Below are 19,034 nucleotides of genomic sequence, written 5' to 3'. Positions count from 1 at the left end.
AAAGATTACTAAGATTTACGAAAAATGGTTAAAAATTGACTATAAAGGGCAATAACTCCTAAAGGGGTCAACTGACCATTTCGGTCATGTTGACTTATTTGTAAATCTTACTTTGCTGAACATAATGGCTGTTTACAGTTTATCTCTATCTATAATAATATACAAGATAATAACCAAAAACAGAAAAATTTCCTTAAAATTACCAATTCAGGGGCAGCAACCCAACAACGGGTTGTCAGATTTGTCTGAAAATTTCAGGGTAGATAGATCTTGACCTGATAAACAAGTTTACCAATGTCAGATTTGCTCTAAATGCTTTGGTTTTTGAGTTATTAGCCAAAAACTGCATTTTACCCCTATGTTCTATTTTTAGCCGTGGCGGCCATCTTGGTTGGTTGGCCGGGTCACCGGACACATTTTTAAAACAAAATACCCCAAAGATAATTGTGGCCAAGTTTGGATAAATTTGGCCCAGTAGTTTCAGAGGAGAAGATTTTTGTAAAAGATTACTAAGATTTACGAAAAATGGTTAAAAATTGACTATAAAGGGCAATAACTCCTTAAGTGGTCAATTGACCATTTCGGTCATGTTGACTTATTTGTAAATCTTACTTTGATGAACATTATTGTTGTTTACAGTTTATCTCTATCTATAATAATATTCAAGATAATAAGCAAAAACTGCAAAATTTCCATAAAATAACTAATTCAGGGGCAGCAACCCAACAACGGGTTGTCCGATTTGTCTGAAAATTTCAGGGCAGATAGATCTTGACCTGATAAACAGTTTTACCCCATGTCAGATTTGCTCTAGATGCTTTGGTTTTTGAGTTATAAGCGAAAAACTGCATTTTACCCCTATGTTCTATTTTTAGCCATGGCCGCCATCTTGGTTGGTTGGCCGGGTCACCGGACACAATTTTTAAACTAGATACCCCAATGATGATTGTAACCAAGTTTGGTTGAAATTAGCCCAGTAGTTTCAGAGGAGAAGATTTTTGTAAAAGTTAACGACGGACGACGACGACGACGGACGACGGACGCCCAACGCCAAGTGATGAGAAAAGCTCACTTGGCCCTTTGGGCCAGGTGAGCTAAAAATCTGAATAAAACTTCACCATTCATGATTCTGGCTACAGCCTTTTTCATTGTGTATTTAAGAAAGTATTTACCTTTGAAGTATAAAATGCACTAACTGGTCTGTTAAGTGGAAAAGATACACTTCCTGTAGATAGCACAGCAACAGAAGGCTTCATCACATTCAATGTGGCTCCATAAGGATAAAGGAAAGACAGTGCTCTGAAAAATAAAACAAAAGATAATTTGCCATTTCAGAAACATGTATGAGACAGGATTGATACTAAAATATGCGAACAACTGTTTGTAGACTTAAATACCATAATACTTGAACAACAACAGTCAAAATTTACAAAAAGTTTGGACACTAGACTCAACTTTTAATAATTTAGCCAATCTCAACATAAATTACTCAAAGCATTATATTTCATATAGTGTGTGATATGCTTTCATTTGAGGTCTGGACAATAGCTTACTATAAAATGTTTGTCAATGACAATTCTAATACACAACGTTTGTAACGTTTATTTTGATTGGATAACATCACTTTTTTACATGGCATCAATTGACAATTGATGCTATGGGACCTAGGCGCAAGCACAGACGGCATATGACAGATTTTAATTGCATGTTTTAACGTTGTTTTCTGTCAGTTTCATTAGAATGGAGATAACACTATTGTATGTTAAGCTCCGACAGCATCAATTGGGGATTTGATGTGACCCTTATAATAAGTGTGACTTTACCAAATGATAATATAAATTCTAAAAATCCAGATTAAAAATAAGGTCTAGATTCTTTAAATCAGTCACAGACCTCAATGTCGCAGGTATGGTCTAGTATACCTTAAAGAATCCCAAAATTTTTCTCTTCAATGCTGTTATATAAGGAGAATATCAAGAATATTCAAAAGTCTTATTTAAATACAGTGAAAATGTATTTTTTTTATTATTCTAAACTTACTGTGCATTATTTGAATCATCATCTGTCATGGAAAAACTTTTACCAGCAGCTTGACTAACAGCTCTACAATATGTAAACAGTCATACTGTCATTGAAAATTAGACAAATAGTTAATGCATGTACAAACTCTTGTACATTTTCTGTTTCCAAAGAAAATACATTTTTTATAATTGCCTACAGTAGCAGTTTTCTTGCATATTCTGGAGACAAACAAACTGACAAGAACTGAAACAGGAATCTCAGGAAAGCAGCTTGACAGAAAGTGGAAGAATTTCACACCTATTGTTGCCTGTATAGGTTCCCTTTACCTGATATTATTCAACCAAACAGGGGTCCAGATGAAATGATGCTATGATTTGTTTTAGATATCATCTGTAAATTGAATTCACTATTGACTAATTTCCAGGGAAAGCATTTTTTATTTTATCAAATAAGGAGATGTGGTATGATGTGGTCTTCAACATAGTCCAAATGGTGTGAATTTAAGCTTTAATTTTAACAAATTCATGATAACTAACTACAAATTTTATGTAGCAAGCTGAGACAAGAACATTTATATTTCATCTGTAAATTTTATGTAGCAAGCTGAGACAAGAACATTTATATTTCATCTGTAAATGACTATAAATACCCAGAACAGAAATATAACAATTTATAGATTATATAGAATCTACATTTGTGGACAGTACATTTTCTGACTTTCTGCATTAAACTTGACAATGAAGTAGAAAGTTACAATATATTGAATGATTCCTTACCTGTTCAGTACACCATTAGCTATTAAAGCTTCTTTTGGATGAAAGAATTTGTAATAGGAAGTCCTGACAACAGCATCTTAAAAATATCAAAACTTCATTTAAGGTACAGAATGTGCAGTTACTTATAAAACTTTTAAAAATAAATGTCTGTTTTCTTTGCTGTTTGATTTAGTTGTTGGTTTGCTGTCTCATTGCTGTCTCTTTTCTTCATAAACTCATTTTCCATCTCATGAAACCACTATACAGCTATTTTTAATTTAAATTTAGGTTGTCTTTTCTGAATATACATGCAGACATTGCTGTTGTACCAATGAAAATATTTTTCATAGTTGTTTCAATAATTAGAACATATACATGTACAAAATGTATATTAACCTGCAACTACATGTATTTAGCAGGTGATTATGGTGATGTTTTATAGATGATTAACTTTATGCATACATATGTATTCACATGATCATACAGTGCTCTAGCTAGAAATCAAAAGGGGCAGGGTGCCAGTGGAGGGCAGGGCACTTTTTATGATAAGAAAAGGCACTGCTCATTTTTTTGTCTACGTTTCTGTGTGTATCACGAGTTAACGAATCTCTTCTTCTTTTTTTTACTGTATACAGTCAAACCTGATTAAACCGGACCCTGAATAAACCGGTTTCCTGTACATTCCGGCCGAAAATGAAAGTCCCATTTTTTCCCCTTCAAAGTCTTTGTTAAAATACCCCTTGTAAACCGGACCCTGTGTATTCCAAATTCCGGTCTAATTATGAAGTCCCAATACTCTTAATTACATTAATTATTACCTGTCAAAACCGGTTTGTCTAATTAATTTCAATGATCGATATGCAATCAAAACATATTTGTTTATACAGTATGACTTTTCGTACAGAAGTGAGTTGTATTATTTATTAAAACATTATAAACGTGTCAATTAAACGACAAGACACACCGAATATATCTCGGATTTAATTACGTTTTGTAACTTGGATAAACAAATTTAAATCGCAGCGTAAGAAATTTACATCGTGATGTCGAAACCCAGGGTTCCCTACTGTGAACCCCTAAACAAATGACCTTGATAATGAAAAACCCCCGGATGACAACTATCAATGGGTAAAGTACACTGTACGACAACGTTTCGATAGTGATGAAATTATGTTTGATATTATATTCTGGCTTTTTAAAAGGCCATTCCAACATTTCAAATCAATAATCATGGAAGTAAATCGAAACTCTCGTCTCACAATCCAAACAACGCGAGCATTATGATGCAAATGCAAACAATGGAAATGGAAAACGAAGTGAAAGTATTTTAATTGATCACATATTTTTTACAATCAAAGAAAACTTTTATATGCAAAATATCGGACGTCACAAGTCATTCATTACTTCCGGTCAAAACGGAAACCTGAATAATAAACCGGCTCACTGTCCAAACCGGCCCTTTTTCATAGTCCCGTAGCCGGCCGGTTTATACAGGTTTTACTGTATGTTAGTTTTTTTAAATAAAGATGCTTTTCAACTATAGTCTTTATTTCATTGTTTGTGTAGTTATGATTGATATAGTACATCTTCATCAACATATTATGTTTTTACAGTTCAACTTCACTCTACCCATTATCAAAGAATATGTGTTTTTTTTTTTTTTTTTTTTTTTTATCTATATAGGAACTATAGCTTTGAATACATCATATGATCTGAAATGGAGAGCATTACTAATTTAACAATGTTTAGAACATGGATTGCTAAAAGTATAATTATCAAGTAGAAATTGCAATATATATTTTTTAATATGTTCAAAGACAGTTAATATCTTTAAGGTAACATTATTATGTTATTATATATTCAATTGGTAATTTATTCCTTTTTTTGGTACTAGATAATATTTTTAGAGCACAAATTTGTAATAAGCTAAAACAGGGGAAGTAACTCCAAAATCAATTTCCACCACGTTTGGGTTAATTAAAAACTGTGCTTGTCGCTAACAAGTTGAGATAGAAGGCATTTCTGTAAAGGCATAGTTTTATTTTGATGACTTAAATTCAATTCTAAAGTCATGAAAGTCTTCATTTATATACGCTCTTCCATTAATTGTGACTTGGAGATCGAAATGCCGACCCAAGCTAAACACACTCGCTGACACATTCATCAAAAGTATGACAAAAAGATACATTGTCCTAATTAAATTACCTAGTTATTAACACCTTTGAAGTCTTTATCATTGTAATTGATTGTAATGACATGATTAACCTGGGGGGAATCACACAGGTGTCATATATGTAATTAACTTGGAGATCAGAAATCGATGAAACAAAATTTTACCAAAACGGCACAAGATAATTTTGGAAAAAGACGTCAGGGCAGAAGGGCGCGGATGAAGGCACCCAGGGCGCAGCTGAGGGCACCCAGGGCGCGGCGCCCTTCTATTTTGGGCTAGCGAGACCACTGTCATATTTTGTACGGTTATTTCATTGGACTTTGGTGTGATAAAGAGTAGAGGTAAACACCTTTAACTATATTTGTAATTATAATTAACAAGACATAGAGACAAATCTACCATTATTCACAAAGACACCATATTCTTCCAAAAGAAAATTCAGGTTTGTTTCAAATCTTGATTCTCCCCCTTCTCCTAACATAACTAACAGACTTCCTCCTGTTTCCATGTATGTTTTAATGGCACTAAACTACAAACAAAAAATATACCATAAAATTCTAAATTTAAACAACTAAAATATAGAAGCTAAATATAACATTTAGAATTTATCTTCTAATGTAAATTTCTGCGACAATAGGTATTTTTAATATGTAAATATGTTCATGACATGTAATTTTTTTTGCATTTTTGGCAAAATTTCCTTGTAACGGTATATTAAACTACAATATATGCATGTATATTTATACATGTAATTTCCAATGGTGATATTTTTTCTAGTGTGCTATCATCATGCTCATCTCCATATTTAAACACCACAAGATTACAATGATGTGTATTAATGATGTTAATACCATCTACATCAAAAGAGTTAACCTGCTCTTAAGTTACTACATGTAATGATATTTGAAGTACATTGATTGACAAATAAGTATGGTTAGTCCTACAACAAAACATTAAAGTATTCACACAGTAAGATTCATTTGGTTGAAAGAAGATTGAGTAACCCAAAACATCATTTCTGGTTAATATTTAATATTAACATCATTTCTGGTTAATATACCTCTGCACCAGTAAATTTCTCTCTTGATCCACATAAGGCAAATATACTGGCATTAGACAATCTATCTAATGTGATTTCTTCTTTATTGCTAAAATATAAAATGATAATATACAATAAAATTAAGTACATGTACATCATCGTCATGATGTACATGTGTACATCATCGTCATGATGTACATGTATATTGAATAGTAGTTCAAATAAATCAATGTTCCAAAAATCTTAAATTCTGTCAAAGACTGTTCTTTGTGCAATGTTGTGAGTTTAAATCTATCCAACTTATCCTATCCGATGTCCAATCCCAATAATAATTAATAAGTCTTCTAAAGACGAGAAAGCCTGAATTCATCATTGGTGATCAGTCTTAAAATTTTGGTGTTGTGTTTTGTGAACTGTCGATTGTAGTCTGGTTTACATTTTTTGCCAAGGTCTTGTCAGTTTATCATAAACTTGTGAATTTGCATGTATTTGAATAATGAAAATAAAAGTATAGACAGTCATTAGAATTAAAATTTTCCAGACAATGAAATTGTATAAAATATATGACAAGTTATACATGTTATAGCAGCCAAAAGTTTTAATGTCATTATCCTTCACCAAATGTATGTTTACACAGAGAACTACAGTATATATATATATGCAGTTTAATTTGACCATTCATGCCTTCTTTATCAGATATCTGGCAACCATGCTTGTCTATTAAAATGATTAGGGAATTTTAAAAAGTGTTAATGAATTTTACTGAAATTTTTTTTCATGACAGTTAATAATATCTTACTATGAACATTCATCAGAGCTCCAGATAAGAATTCACAAATTGGGGTTTTTACCCACCATTTTCTTATATAATTGTGTGATAAAGTTTTTTAATTGCATTATCAATTCCAGTTCACCCCTAAGGCAAATATCAAATTGGGTTTTTCACCACCAAGCTCCTTAATGTATTGTGTTTTTTATCAACACAATATTGAATATTTTGGCATGATATAATCAAATTATATCAACCCCAATTTTTTTCCCATCTAAAATATGTTTCTTTCTTTGTATATGTGCTAGCTGTTTTATTTGGTGTATTCACTGACGAACAATTGTACGTTTAATTTGTGTCCCATTTTAAATGTTCTGCCAGTTTTGTATTTTCTCATAACTTATATAAACTGCAGCTGGTGTTACTAGTTGGACAGTAACTTTCTAGATCACATATGATCAGCCTACAGTTTAGTTGGGGTAGGTGTTGCTAAGTGTTTAGATTTTTATGTAATACATTTGTATATATGTGAAATTTAGGTGCTGTCGGAAAGTTTTGCCAGTCCTTTCACCTATTTGCCAGATCTACTTTTTAATAAAAATGATGAGTAGTTCCCAGATTTTAGATATACCCCAAAACCTTGACCAGGTTTATAAGGTGGTTTAATGAAAGAGACCACATTCAACTTAAATTTACAAATAATTCTGCAACATCAAATAAATAAATGACAATGTTATACTGTACTTTTCCAATAAGACAACTATCTAAACCGTACATAACAATAAAACCAAAACAAAGAAAGTGTCAAGCTGCATTGACGTAAAAAACGGATATGTGTATTCACTCATCAACTAAAATGAAAAAAATAATATCTATAATACTAAAATTACGAGGTCCAATTTATCAGCCGGCATCAGGTAAAAACGACATATCAAAGAATTCAACTTTATATATAGCTAATATAGGACAATTGTGTAAATTAAAAATTACACCACTCCAGACCCTTTCGTTTTCCACATAATTAATATTGCCAATAATTAACAAGTTCCGGGTCGAATCCGGTACCGATACCAATAGTATCTTCACCTGTTATCTATTACCTTATCTGTACGTTCCGCATCTAACAGGCGCACCACCAAATATATACACGGGTCATAATCACAAAGTCGACACAACTAAATCAATCATTGTCAAATTGTTCCCTATTGTAGTTTTTTTAATTAGTAAGACTTTCTAAGATAACAATACGAATACTAAAAATTTGGCCGACTAAGGCGTAGAGGTACAGTTTTCAATTTGTTAGCGGGCATGACGTAAAATAGCGAATCAAAGATTTGAACTTTATTGGACAATGCTGTTGATTAAAAAAATACTCAATTCCAGGACCTGAACATTACCAATAATTGAAAAGTTCCAGGTCGACGGGTTCAAACAGAAAGATTTGAAAGCAGAGAAAACTGTGTATCTTATAATAATCGGCACGACTTTATCAGATGACAATACCAATACTAAAATAAGGCTTACGCATAGTTATATACTTTAATTCAGTCACGGACCCGCGATATCACGGGTGTGTTCTAGTATCAACTAAAATTATACTTGAATTTTTTGTTTTATTTATATTAATTATCAACATAAATCTGGGTTAAAATGTCCCTTATTAGAACTTTTTGTTTCTGATGCTTTCTAACTACATAACATGTCATAATAGACCACTTTCGAGTTCATCCGTCACCGGAAAAAACTCGTCAATTATACGCGCCTTTATGACGTCATTTACCAGATAGAAGGGTCGCCTGTATCCCTGCACAGTTACGTTCATCAAGCGACTTAGTGATCGTCATTGTGCAGGATAAACTAGAAATAATGGTTGTTCTGTAGGTACTTAATGGCAATTCCCTAATGACATCAGTGCTGATTGTAAATTTTGAGAATTCAATTTACCAAATAATTCGTACAATATAGAATTATAGTTTTCCAACCACTCGCTCAACATTGGAATGGAAGTGACGACGCCCCTAAACGCACAAATGACGTTCACTGAAACAAGAGTTTTTGATGCGGAAATGCATCGAACTTGAAAGTTGTCTATTGATTTTGCCTTTCACTTTTTCAACTGATTTCATTCTTGACGAAACCTCTAGCAATGTTCTCGTTTAGGTACGCAAACACGCCTGTGCGTTCGATGGACGCTTCCTAAAACACTAGCTTGTCTTGTTATCATCATAACTTTCCCTCAGCTATCTAAAAGAAGCTGAAAACATGCTTCTATTCAATATTTTTACCGGATGTTTGCATTCATTTCAATTCATTGTTTGTTATGATAAATCCCAAGCAGTTCGAAAAAAAATATGAAAACATGACGAACGCTAATTGGATAATCGCCGAGAAGATCGAAATGTTTTCATAAACACGAGTACCTTCTGAGCAACGGAAAATTCAAACAGGGACCCATTTCAGCTACTTGATGCAGGGCTCTATTTTTAGAACGAAGGGACATTTCCATATATGAATATTATAAAAATAGATTGAAGCGACGACTGTAATCAGATAAGGGTAAATAACGCAAACGATAGAGAATCAAAGCGTTAAGAACTCATGGTTTTGGCATATAATTGGGTTTTCCTTTAAATTAATTGGGTTTTTGAACCCTGCAATGTGCAATTGCATTGGGTTTTTAATTATTTGTATTGCGTGATCACGCAAATGCGCAGCTTATCTGGAGCTCTGATTCATTTTATAAAATGCTTATATAGACACATGTGTATATGTATTTGTTGTGTTTATGTACCATTTACTTACTTCATAATTTTCCATTGTGATCTTAATTTTCTGTTTAACGACTTTAGTCCATTGCTTGGAGTGAAAAGTTCACTTTTAGAGGCATTGAATATTATGGTATTTCTTTGCTGTTTGTCCTCCATAGTCTGAAATATAATTTTACATAAATGTTAATATAATTATCAGTGGCAGATCCAGAACTTTTCATACAATGGGTGGGGGTGTCCACTCCAGTCATGCTTTAGTGATTCACTATATAAGCAACAAAATTTTTCCATTGAATTTTGGGGGGGGGGGGGGGGGGCAGGGTTATAATCACATTAACTTAAACTCACATTTTAAATATATGGGCGTTTTTCAATAAAAGCGTAAATTTCAGACCTAAAAAAAATGGAAAATCAACTTGTCTTAAATTTAATTTCAAGAGTTATTTTGAATACCTCTATAACAGACCTGTTTGTAAACAAAGAGTGCAATCTTAAATATTCTTTAAAATGATATTATTTTCATAATTTGTGTAATGTTTCATATGGGACTTTTGTCCCCTACAAAACTTCTTCTAAACACACATATTTTTTGCAATTTTTAATGTTTCCTATAGACATTCCAGTTTGTTTACTTTAAATACTAGAAAAATATCATTTTTTTCTGAATTGGAAAACCATTTTTATCGATAAAGATTAGACAGTACTTCACATATGCAGGTTCAACTCATGTTACATAGTGGACATTTTGATGCGTTTTGTAGTGGACAAAAAGTTTCATAGTTGACATCAACCCTATCATATGTTAATAAAAACATAATAAAAATTATATGAAACTAACCCTTGTTATTTGTTTTGCAAGAATATAATTGAAAAAAGATTAAAATAAAAAAAGACTGCATGGTAGTGGTAGTGTCCACTACGAAACGTTTTTCTCCCATACTTGTTTCGTAGGGGACCGTTTCGTAAGGGACGTATTCGCATGTTTTATTTTTTTCCCACAATCCCTATATTGCAATAGTAACAAAACTGATTACATGTATATTCATCTAAGCATTTATCAAGCTGTACACTGATATTTTTTTCATAATTTTAAAACCAGATACTGAAGGAGATTTGACCCGTTTCATAGTGGACATTATCAAAAATACGGTATCACTCTGGTCCATTTGATGTGCTCAATTTTTCTTACCAACAATTTAATTGCCGTTATAAAAGCATCACTTCTTTTGTAAGACCCTAATGTTTATATCTCTTGCTAACAAAAATTACATTGATTTTATAAAACTGTTTATTGGCAAATTTTAATGACTTCGTTTCGAAGTGGACATTTTGTGAGGGACACACATTCTGAAATTAAAAAAACTATATTGAAAGCTGTTTATTAAAATATGTTGGCTCTGAACATACTTTTGAATTATTAAAGAACTTATTTTTAAGTAAATAAAACATTTATTTCTTCATTTTTTTACGATATTTAAGAGTATGAATGTTGAACAGGCAGTCTAGGGACATGCCATTTTGGTTGTTTTGGACCATTCAGGAGTCAATATCTTATCAATCCCTCTAAAAATAAACTGTTTCTTTGCTTAAAAATGTTAAATCTAATTCAATGTACTGACTGCACAAAAAATTACTTGCAAAGATCAAACACATCTTTTTTAAAGTGGCTGGGACAGGAAAATACGTTTTTATTGAAAAACGCCCATATATATTCTACATAAATTAAACAGGATTTTCTCAATATTGCATTTTAGTCTTAAATGACAAAATCTCAATTATAAATGCTGCAATAATTTCTGAATTTACAGTACCAAACCTGTAAAATATTAAATATTCTCGACTTTAAATAGGGAAGCAGGACAAATCGCCCCACTGGTAAAACGCCCCACTTTTTCACAAACTCGCCCCACTATTAAAAAAATCGCCCCAAACGGGTTTACCAACTGGCCCCACTTTTAAAAAAAAATAGCCTCACTTGTGAAAAGGGTTAAATCCCCGGGGCGAGTTAATTGACACTAGTAAATTCATTGTGGTTTATCTATTTGTCCCGAGTTGGGCTAGTTGGCAAACCTTATTTCAGCGGGATTTCAACCCTTTTCATAAGTGGGGTATAATGTTCAACCTTTTTGCAATGGAGTTTTACCCTTTTTCATAAGTGGGGCGAATTACATGTAGTAAACAAGAGTGGGGCGATTTTTTATAAAGTGGGGCGATTTTTTATAAAGTGGGGCAAGTTTATGAAAAAGTGGGGCGATTAGGAGTGGGGCGATTTGCCATGGATTCTTTAAATAGTGCTTACTGAAAGACTAAGTCTAAGGAGATTTTAAATGTAAAAGGCAATACACTTTAATTGTTGTATTAAATAGTTTAAACTTAAAGTCTTCATTAGCTTCTGGCATACACGGTATCGGATACGTTCGCCTTGATAACATGGCACACACCAACCCATATCATATGACATATATTGAACGTTTGAAATTGTCCCTGACAACATCTTCTGGGTCATTTTATTTCTACATAAGATTACATCAGTAACAGTTAGACCATAGATTTGTGTTAATATACCTTATGTTCAAAAATTAAATTCCTTTACACTGTCAAAATTTGTCAATACAATGAAAAGTCCACAAAAGTCAACAATAATTGGAGTTTACCTCAGCAGTCGGCGCCATGTCTAAACTATTTACGCTATGCATTGTGGGATTTTGTTGAAGGGTCTCAATAATTAGAGACAAAAAGCGTTAAAAGCGACAAGAAAACAAATTACGGATGTTCGATACTCTGTCTCAAAAAAAAAGAGCTCTAAAGTTACTTTAATGAATTAATAAAAAAAATAACCAGGAACCTTCTTAAAAACAGAATGATAGGTCCTTGTCATAGATGTTGGGTTACTGACGTGCACTTTTTTTATTTTGAACTTTTCTCTTTTTAAAAAAAAATTAGAATGAAAATTTTACTGATATTTGTTCTAGAAAATAGAGAGTATTGGGAAAATATAAATGCAAAAACGAATACCTCAGTTATACATACACAAACAGCTTAATTAACTTGATCTGATGAATACTAAAAAATGATTTACAACAAATTTCGAACAAATTAAAACCGGAAAGAATTTAGATGCATACAGAACATGAAATTATGTAACACTGAAAACTAAAAAAAGCAAACAGCCCATTAAAAAAACTTATGACTGACTGTAGCGGCCGTATCTAGTAATGAACAAATGTTGCACCACTCATGAAAATATCATACTTCACGAAGAAAGAAAAATTACAACAAACTAACAAAATATATCTGAGATTTTCAACTTTTTGTCAATGTAGCCACAAATATTGGTGACAATAACATACGGGTAAACGAAAAACGCTCTAGTAAAGCAGCCTTTTCACAAAAGGCCCAAGGTTATCATCCAAGTAACTTATTTTTCCGCCTGTAGAAAACTTTGTATACAAGCGCATAATTAAATTAAATGCAGAAAAACGACTGGTATAAACGGCATATCGCCAAAAAACGGTTTTGGTTAAACCATGGAAGTAATATTTAGAAGGAATAACAACGACTTCACTTCAAAGGTTTCATCTGCGTTACCGCCCATCTTTCAATAACTTGTTAATTGGTTCAATATCTAGCATGGAAGTTTAGCCTCCGCATGTGATCGATCAAATCACTGACACTTATCGGTCATTTTCGTGTTCACGGAGAACTACGAGCAGACAAGTTTTTGTCAAATATACTTGCGAAGTAACCCGAATAGTCAATCGTTACATTCCGTTGATGTACGCTGCCGAAAAAAGTCATTCGTTCAATTTTTATTTTAGTCCAATTTTTCCATATTTTTTGTTAGTTTGATCCTAATAGTTAAAACCGACAGCTTTCACATACGAAATTGGAGAACAAAGTTGTGTCATTTCAATTTTAATATTAACAGACAATTAAAAAACCATTTCCGTATAAAGTTAAGAAGATGATTGTACAAAAATACGTTTGGACCCCCTTTATTATCAATTAAAATATTCACAATTCTTAACGGTTCTATCCTTCAATTTAAGTTCTTGATACATAAACTAATTTGTGTAAAAATGAATTTACCGTAAGACAGATAGATTCAAGCCCATTTCGTCGGCTTGTTATATGTTTTGCTGTATAGCTTATTATATTAATACAAGCATTCCACAATAAACACTTTTTAAATATATATTTACGAAAATATTATCCCCGTTTTAGTTGTCCAGTTTCAATAATGCAATCAATGACATTTATGACATATACATAAATTTAGAATACTTGAAAGTAAATATTATTTTATTCAATCTCGATAAACTTTGCACATTTCAACAGTAAAAAAATCTATGCCTACATTTGCCTACATTATTTTGTTAAACATCATGTGAAACCTGATCGATTCATCGGTATTTACCTGTTTAACTCGGGATCCGCTTTTAACCGGAAAACACTTTTAGAACAGTTTAAAACAAATGGTAAAAAGCAAAAATAAGCTAAATTAAATACAATTTTCCATGTTAAACTGCTGTAGTTTGAATAATTTTCATCCGTTTTTCAAGTTTTTTACGTCATACGACTTCGTTTGGAAGGTAGATGTTTTATATGATACAGCGCCACCTTCTTATTAATTAACCGCGGATGTCACACAGGTACTTTATAATTAACGGACTCGATAAAACCACGTGACTGATAAGAAATTCAAGATGCCAGTTTACAACCGCGGTAACGCAGATAGTAACCAAAGGGGTCTTACCGCTGAGACTATAATTGGATAAAATTGTATGACTTTAGTACAGAGCTCAGCATGCTATAAATACATGCTAATTAGTCGTTGTTATTCCTTCTAAATATTACTTCCATGGTTAAACCTATCACTTAAGAAATTTTGCCATCATCTTCAACTACTTTCCCAGACTCTTTGATCAAGTTGCGCCACATGATCCACAAACAGTTGTATTCTTGAAAATGGGAATTATAGACCCGTTTGTGTCCTATACCTGCTGTATCAAGAATGTTCGGTACATCCATGGAAAATCAACATTCTAAATACCTGGATGATGTCTTTAACCATTTCTTCGCAGCTTTTAGATCAAAGAAGACTGATAAAACATCACTGGATAATGACTGGGACTATTAAACTAACATTATACTAACAGAAATATAGACCCAGATAATAATAAACCGTCTTTAGGAGCAATACAAAATGACATACGCAAACCATTTGACGGTCTACCACAGGATCCAAACTATTGCCTTAGTACATCTCCACTATAGCGGTTAATCAACAGTGTGATGAAATAGGACAAGGTATATGACAAATGCTTAATATTTGTTAAGGTGTTCATCGGGAGTTTAAAGTTGGACCTGTATGATTCAATGTCTTTATTAAAGATAACTATCTACCTGCTTGTCGCTGATAAAAGCCCTTTTAAATCTGTCACTTCTCTGGAATCAGTTATAAAACACTTAGAGAAAGATAGTAAATCCATTATATCGTGGTTCACATCCAAAAACGTCCTGGTAATTCCAGACAATCACAAAAAGCAAACAAAACCACACACACATAAAGTCTTCAACTTAAACGGGCATCAGTATAACGAATTGTAACGCATCTATTCAAATGATCTAACTAACTTTTACTTTCAAACATATATTAATGTCCTTATAAAGCACCTTTGTAGTGGACAATACACAAACAAAAATTGAAAAAATATAGGAACGAACCTTTATATTTATTCATTAAGACTGCAAAAGGTCGTATAACATTCTACTGGAACAGTCCATTTACTACCAGCACTAAAAATCAGAATGGTTAGAACAATGTCATTAGAGACGGTATTGTTTAAAAAGCGCAATATAGTAGGGACACATAAAAAATAAATAAATCCAGTCAGGGTTATTTTTACCCAATTTTTATAATCATTTAAGAAAATAATATAATTTTAGGTACAAAGGCATAGCTGAAATACCACGACCGAAAACAAAAAAAATATGATAAAATAAACTTCGAGTAAAAGGCAGCAAGACGATGGATTTACTTACCAAATGAGTTATTTTTTTTAACAGTTCCGAAAAAATGATAAGATTTACAAAATCATCAGTCGACTCTTTCGGAGAACCTGTCGCGTTTGTCATTATTTCCCCCTCCCCCCAGATTATAACCTGTTTGTTTAAATATTTCTTCTAGTCGCTTTCTGTCGTTAAAATTTAAATTGTCTCAAATTAGTTGCACCAATAGCGTTTTCAAAGCCGCTTATTCATTGGACAATTTAATGTCATACGTTTTCATTGGTCAACATAAAAGTGGGCGTCTGAAGTAAATGTGGAGGAAAATTAAAAAAAGAAAAAGAAAGGTACATCTTTTGCCTAGTGTACCAAACAACAATGTTCACATATTTTTTGGTGTAATGTAAGTGACAGTCATATATTTCGAAAATATATATAATTTTTATGTTCGACGAAGGCCAGCTTTAAATATTCAATTGCGTACAATGGGAGGCAACTCTCATTGTACATAATTGATGACGCCTTGTAAGAATTGCTTCCCTTTGATGCTTCATCCGGGTTCGTATTGCCATGTGGTTTTGGGCGGAAGAGCATGTTCCAGGCCACTTTTATTATGTAATTGATATAAAACTGGCATTCCTGAGATTTTATTGAAACATCACGGAGACTGGAGATCTGATTGTTTTCAGACTTACATTAAACAAGCTAGTGTTGATATGTATCGGGTTACGTCAGCTATGAATTATTTGATTGGTAGTTAGTGTTAGGGCATTTTCGCCGGTGTATTTTTATATTCTTGATTGATGTTGTTGGGTTTTTTGTTTTTGTTTTTTGTTTTTTTTTGTTTTTTTTATGTATATATTATTAACCCCTGTGTTTGGCGACTTCGTTTTGGGTTCAGGTGCTTCATATTCACATTTTGTTCATTGTAGCTTATTGATACCATGCTTGGTATAACTATATATGCATTACTATAATAAAGCACCTTTCGCCAAACACTATTAGTTGTCAATTGCGTACAATGGGAGGCAACTCTCATTGTACATAATTGATGACGCCTTGTAAGAATTGCTTCCCTTTGATGCTTCATCCGGGTTCGTATTGCCATGTGGTTTTGGGCGGAAGAGCATGTTCCAGGCCACTTTTATTATGTAATTGATATAAAACATTTTTTTTTTCTTTTTCTTTTTATTGTTAATTTTTTCTAATTACTTTTATTATTACCCACATTGGGGTTCAGGTGCTTCATATTCACATTTTGTTCATTGTAGCTTATTGATACCATGCTTGGTATAACTATATATGCATTACTATAATAAAGCACCTTTCGCCAAACACTATTAGTTGTCAATTTATTAAAAAATATGTATTTGCAAAATGTCTTAATATGATTTAATGATATTATGACTTAGTTCTTTTGAAGATCGGTGGTTTTCTCAGGCTACTCCAGCCTCCTCTACCAATAAAACTGACTGTCTCAGAATAGCCCAAATGCGGCGTTTAAGAGTGGCGTTAAAACACTAACAATCAATCAAGCATGGTTCAGTGAATACTTCATTACTTGAATAGAAAGTTATTTTTTTGTAATTTTTATTACTTTCTTATAGTGAGCCATAGGATATTTAGTATGTGCATACCTGACAAGGTCATCAGGCCCTTCAGATAGTTTTCATTTGACCTCAACCTCATTTTATGGATCAGTGAACAAGGTTAAAATTTCATAGTCAAGTCCATATATATCAGATACTATAGGCAATAGGTCTACTAAATTTGGTATTTGGAATGATTGTAAGGTGTACATGTCCAACTAGCAGATGTCATCTGACCGTGACCTTATTTTTATGGTTCAGTGGGAAAAGGATTTTAGTTTTGGTCTTTTTTTCTCTGATACTATATGCAATAGGTCGATTATGTTTGGTGTATGGAAATATTTCATGTTGTACAAAAATGTACATGTATCTGTATCTGTATCTGTAGTGGTACGTGTAGAATCCTATTAAGGCTTTTATACACGGTGGAGAATAGCGCCGTTGTTATGGGCGGTGTTCTTGTAGAGCGGTCTTAAATGCCTCTACAGAACCTGCATGCACAACTTTATCTGGTAGTTGGTTCCAGTGAATAGTTGTTTCCACAAAAAATGAATGTTTGTACTGTGGTTTGTTGCTATTTGGTACTTTCAGTCCTCTGGTGTTATTAATAACTTGACGTTCGATGATATTGTCAGTTTCACAGTTTAAGTACGTTTTGGCTTTAATTGTTCGTTTCGGTCTTGCTGGTATGACAAAATTGTCGGCTGGTAGAGCCGGCACCAGACCCTCAACCACCTTGTAAATCAGGATAAGACGGAGGCTGTGTCTTCTTTCCTCTAGCGTCTCCATTTCAAGCTGGCGTCTCATATTAGTTATGGACCCTGTTTCCCGACTCCTGTAGTTTTTCTTTATGAATCGTAAGCCTCTGTTTTGGATACGTTCTAGTTTGTCAATGTCCCCTTTCATATATGGGTTCCAGATTGTTGCGCCATATTCCATGGTTGATCTTACAAGGGATATATATGCTACTTTCCTACATGCTTCTGGTACGTTCCTCAAGTTCCTCCGAAGAAAGCCCAAGGTGGCGTTGGCTTTCTTGCTGATGTTATTTATGTGGAAGCTCCATTTCAGATCGTTTGAGATTTGGAGTCCTAAGTAGGGGTTCACTTGTACTTCTTGTAGGATGTGTTTATTAAGCGTGTAGAATTTGTCTGCTTTTTTGTTTATGGATAGAACATAGCACTTTTTGGCGTTGAATCGCATTCCCCATTTGTCGGCCCAGATTTCTAGTTGTTCCAAATCTGTTTGTAGCTTTTGTTGGTCTTGGCTATTTTTAATTGTTCTGTATAGTAGGCAGTCGTCAGCAAATAGTCTTACTGATGATGTTACACTGTCTGGTAGGTCATTGATGTGGCACAGGAATAGGATTGGTCCTAAGACTGTGCCCTGGGGGACCCCAGAGTCGACTGTTGTTTCGCCAGATGATTCGCCTTCCACGATGGTTCTCATTGATCTTGCAGTTAGGAAGTTCTTAAGCCATTTGTGTGTATTTCCTTTAATTCCATACTGATCTAATTTATGTAATAATTTGTTGTGTGGTACGGTGTCGAAAGCTTTTGAAAAATCTAGTATGCCTACGTCGATTTGATGTCCCTTGTCGTGTTCTTGTAAGAAGTCGTTGATGGTAGTTATGAGTTGGGTTTCACATGAGTATCCTGACCTGAAGCCGTGGTTTAAGTTGGTTAGGATTTTGTTTTTTTCCAGATGTTTAAGAATATGCCTGCATACGATGTGTTCTAGAATTTTGCTGATGACAGATGTTAAGGATACAGGTCTGTAGTTTTCTGCCAGGTGTTTGTCTCCTTTTTTGAAGATACTGGATATGTTTGCGTCTCTCCAGTCTTTTGGTAGTTCACCTGTGTCTAGCGAGCATTGCATTATGATTTGTAGGATGGGTGCTAGTTGTTCAG

At 33.3% G+C, this 19,034-nt stretch overlaps 2 protein-coding genes across 6 annotated transcripts in view; one reads left to right on the top strand and one right to left on the bottom strand.

The window, feature by feature from the left end:
- Positions 1–15,683, bottom strand: part of LOC139491359 (intraflagellar transport protein 52 homolog) — a 30,116-nt gene extending 14,433 nt beyond the window's left edge. Inside the window, exons 1-7 of one of the 3 annotated variants that reach the window (XM_071278997.1) lie at positions 15,572–15,683; positions 9,561–9,685; positions 6,011–6,098; positions 5,350–5,479; positions 2,799–2,874; positions 2,041–2,103; positions 1,173–1,299 (exon numbers count right to left, since the gene is read on the bottom strand). In XM_071278997.1, coding sequence (XP_071135098.1) covers positions 1,173–1,299; positions 2,041–2,103; positions 2,799–2,874; positions 5,350–5,479; positions 6,011–6,098; positions 9,561–9,685; positions 15,572–15,664 — 702 coding nt within the window. In that variant the 5' untranslated portion in view covers positions 15,665–15,683. Of the gene's footprint in view, positions 1–1,172; positions 1,300–2,040; positions 2,104–2,798; positions 2,875–5,349; positions 5,480–6,010; positions 6,099–9,560; positions 9,686–12,091; positions 12,284–15,571 lie in introns of those variants that run through there. The other 2 variants (XM_071279006.1, XM_071279013.1) reach the window with 2 other exon arrangements.
- A 143-nt stretch (positions 15,684–15,826) lies between these two features.
- LOC139491316 (serine/threonine-protein kinase Sgk1-like) overlaps positions 15,827–19,034 on the top strand; it is a 57,679-nt gene continuing 54,471 nt past the window's right edge. Inside the window, exon 1 of one of the 3 annotated variants that reach the window (XM_071278946.1) lies at positions 15,827–15,938. The gene's annotated coding sequence lies outside the window, so the exon portion shown is untranslated. The remainder of the gene's footprint in view (positions 15,939–19,034) is intronic. The other 2 variants (XM_071278971.1, XM_071278963.1) reach the window with 2 other exon arrangements.

This window comes from Mytilus edulis, chromosome 1 (assembly GCF_963676685.1).
Source record: "Mytilus edulis chromosome 1, xbMytEdul2.2, whole genome shotgun sequence".
Classification (NCBI taxonomy): domain Eukaryota; kingdom Metazoa; phylum Mollusca; class Bivalvia; order Mytilida; family Mytilidae; genus Mytilus; species Mytilus edulis.
Note: the sequence above shows the minus strand (reverse complement) of the source record. Positions and strands in the feature narration are given on the sequence as shown.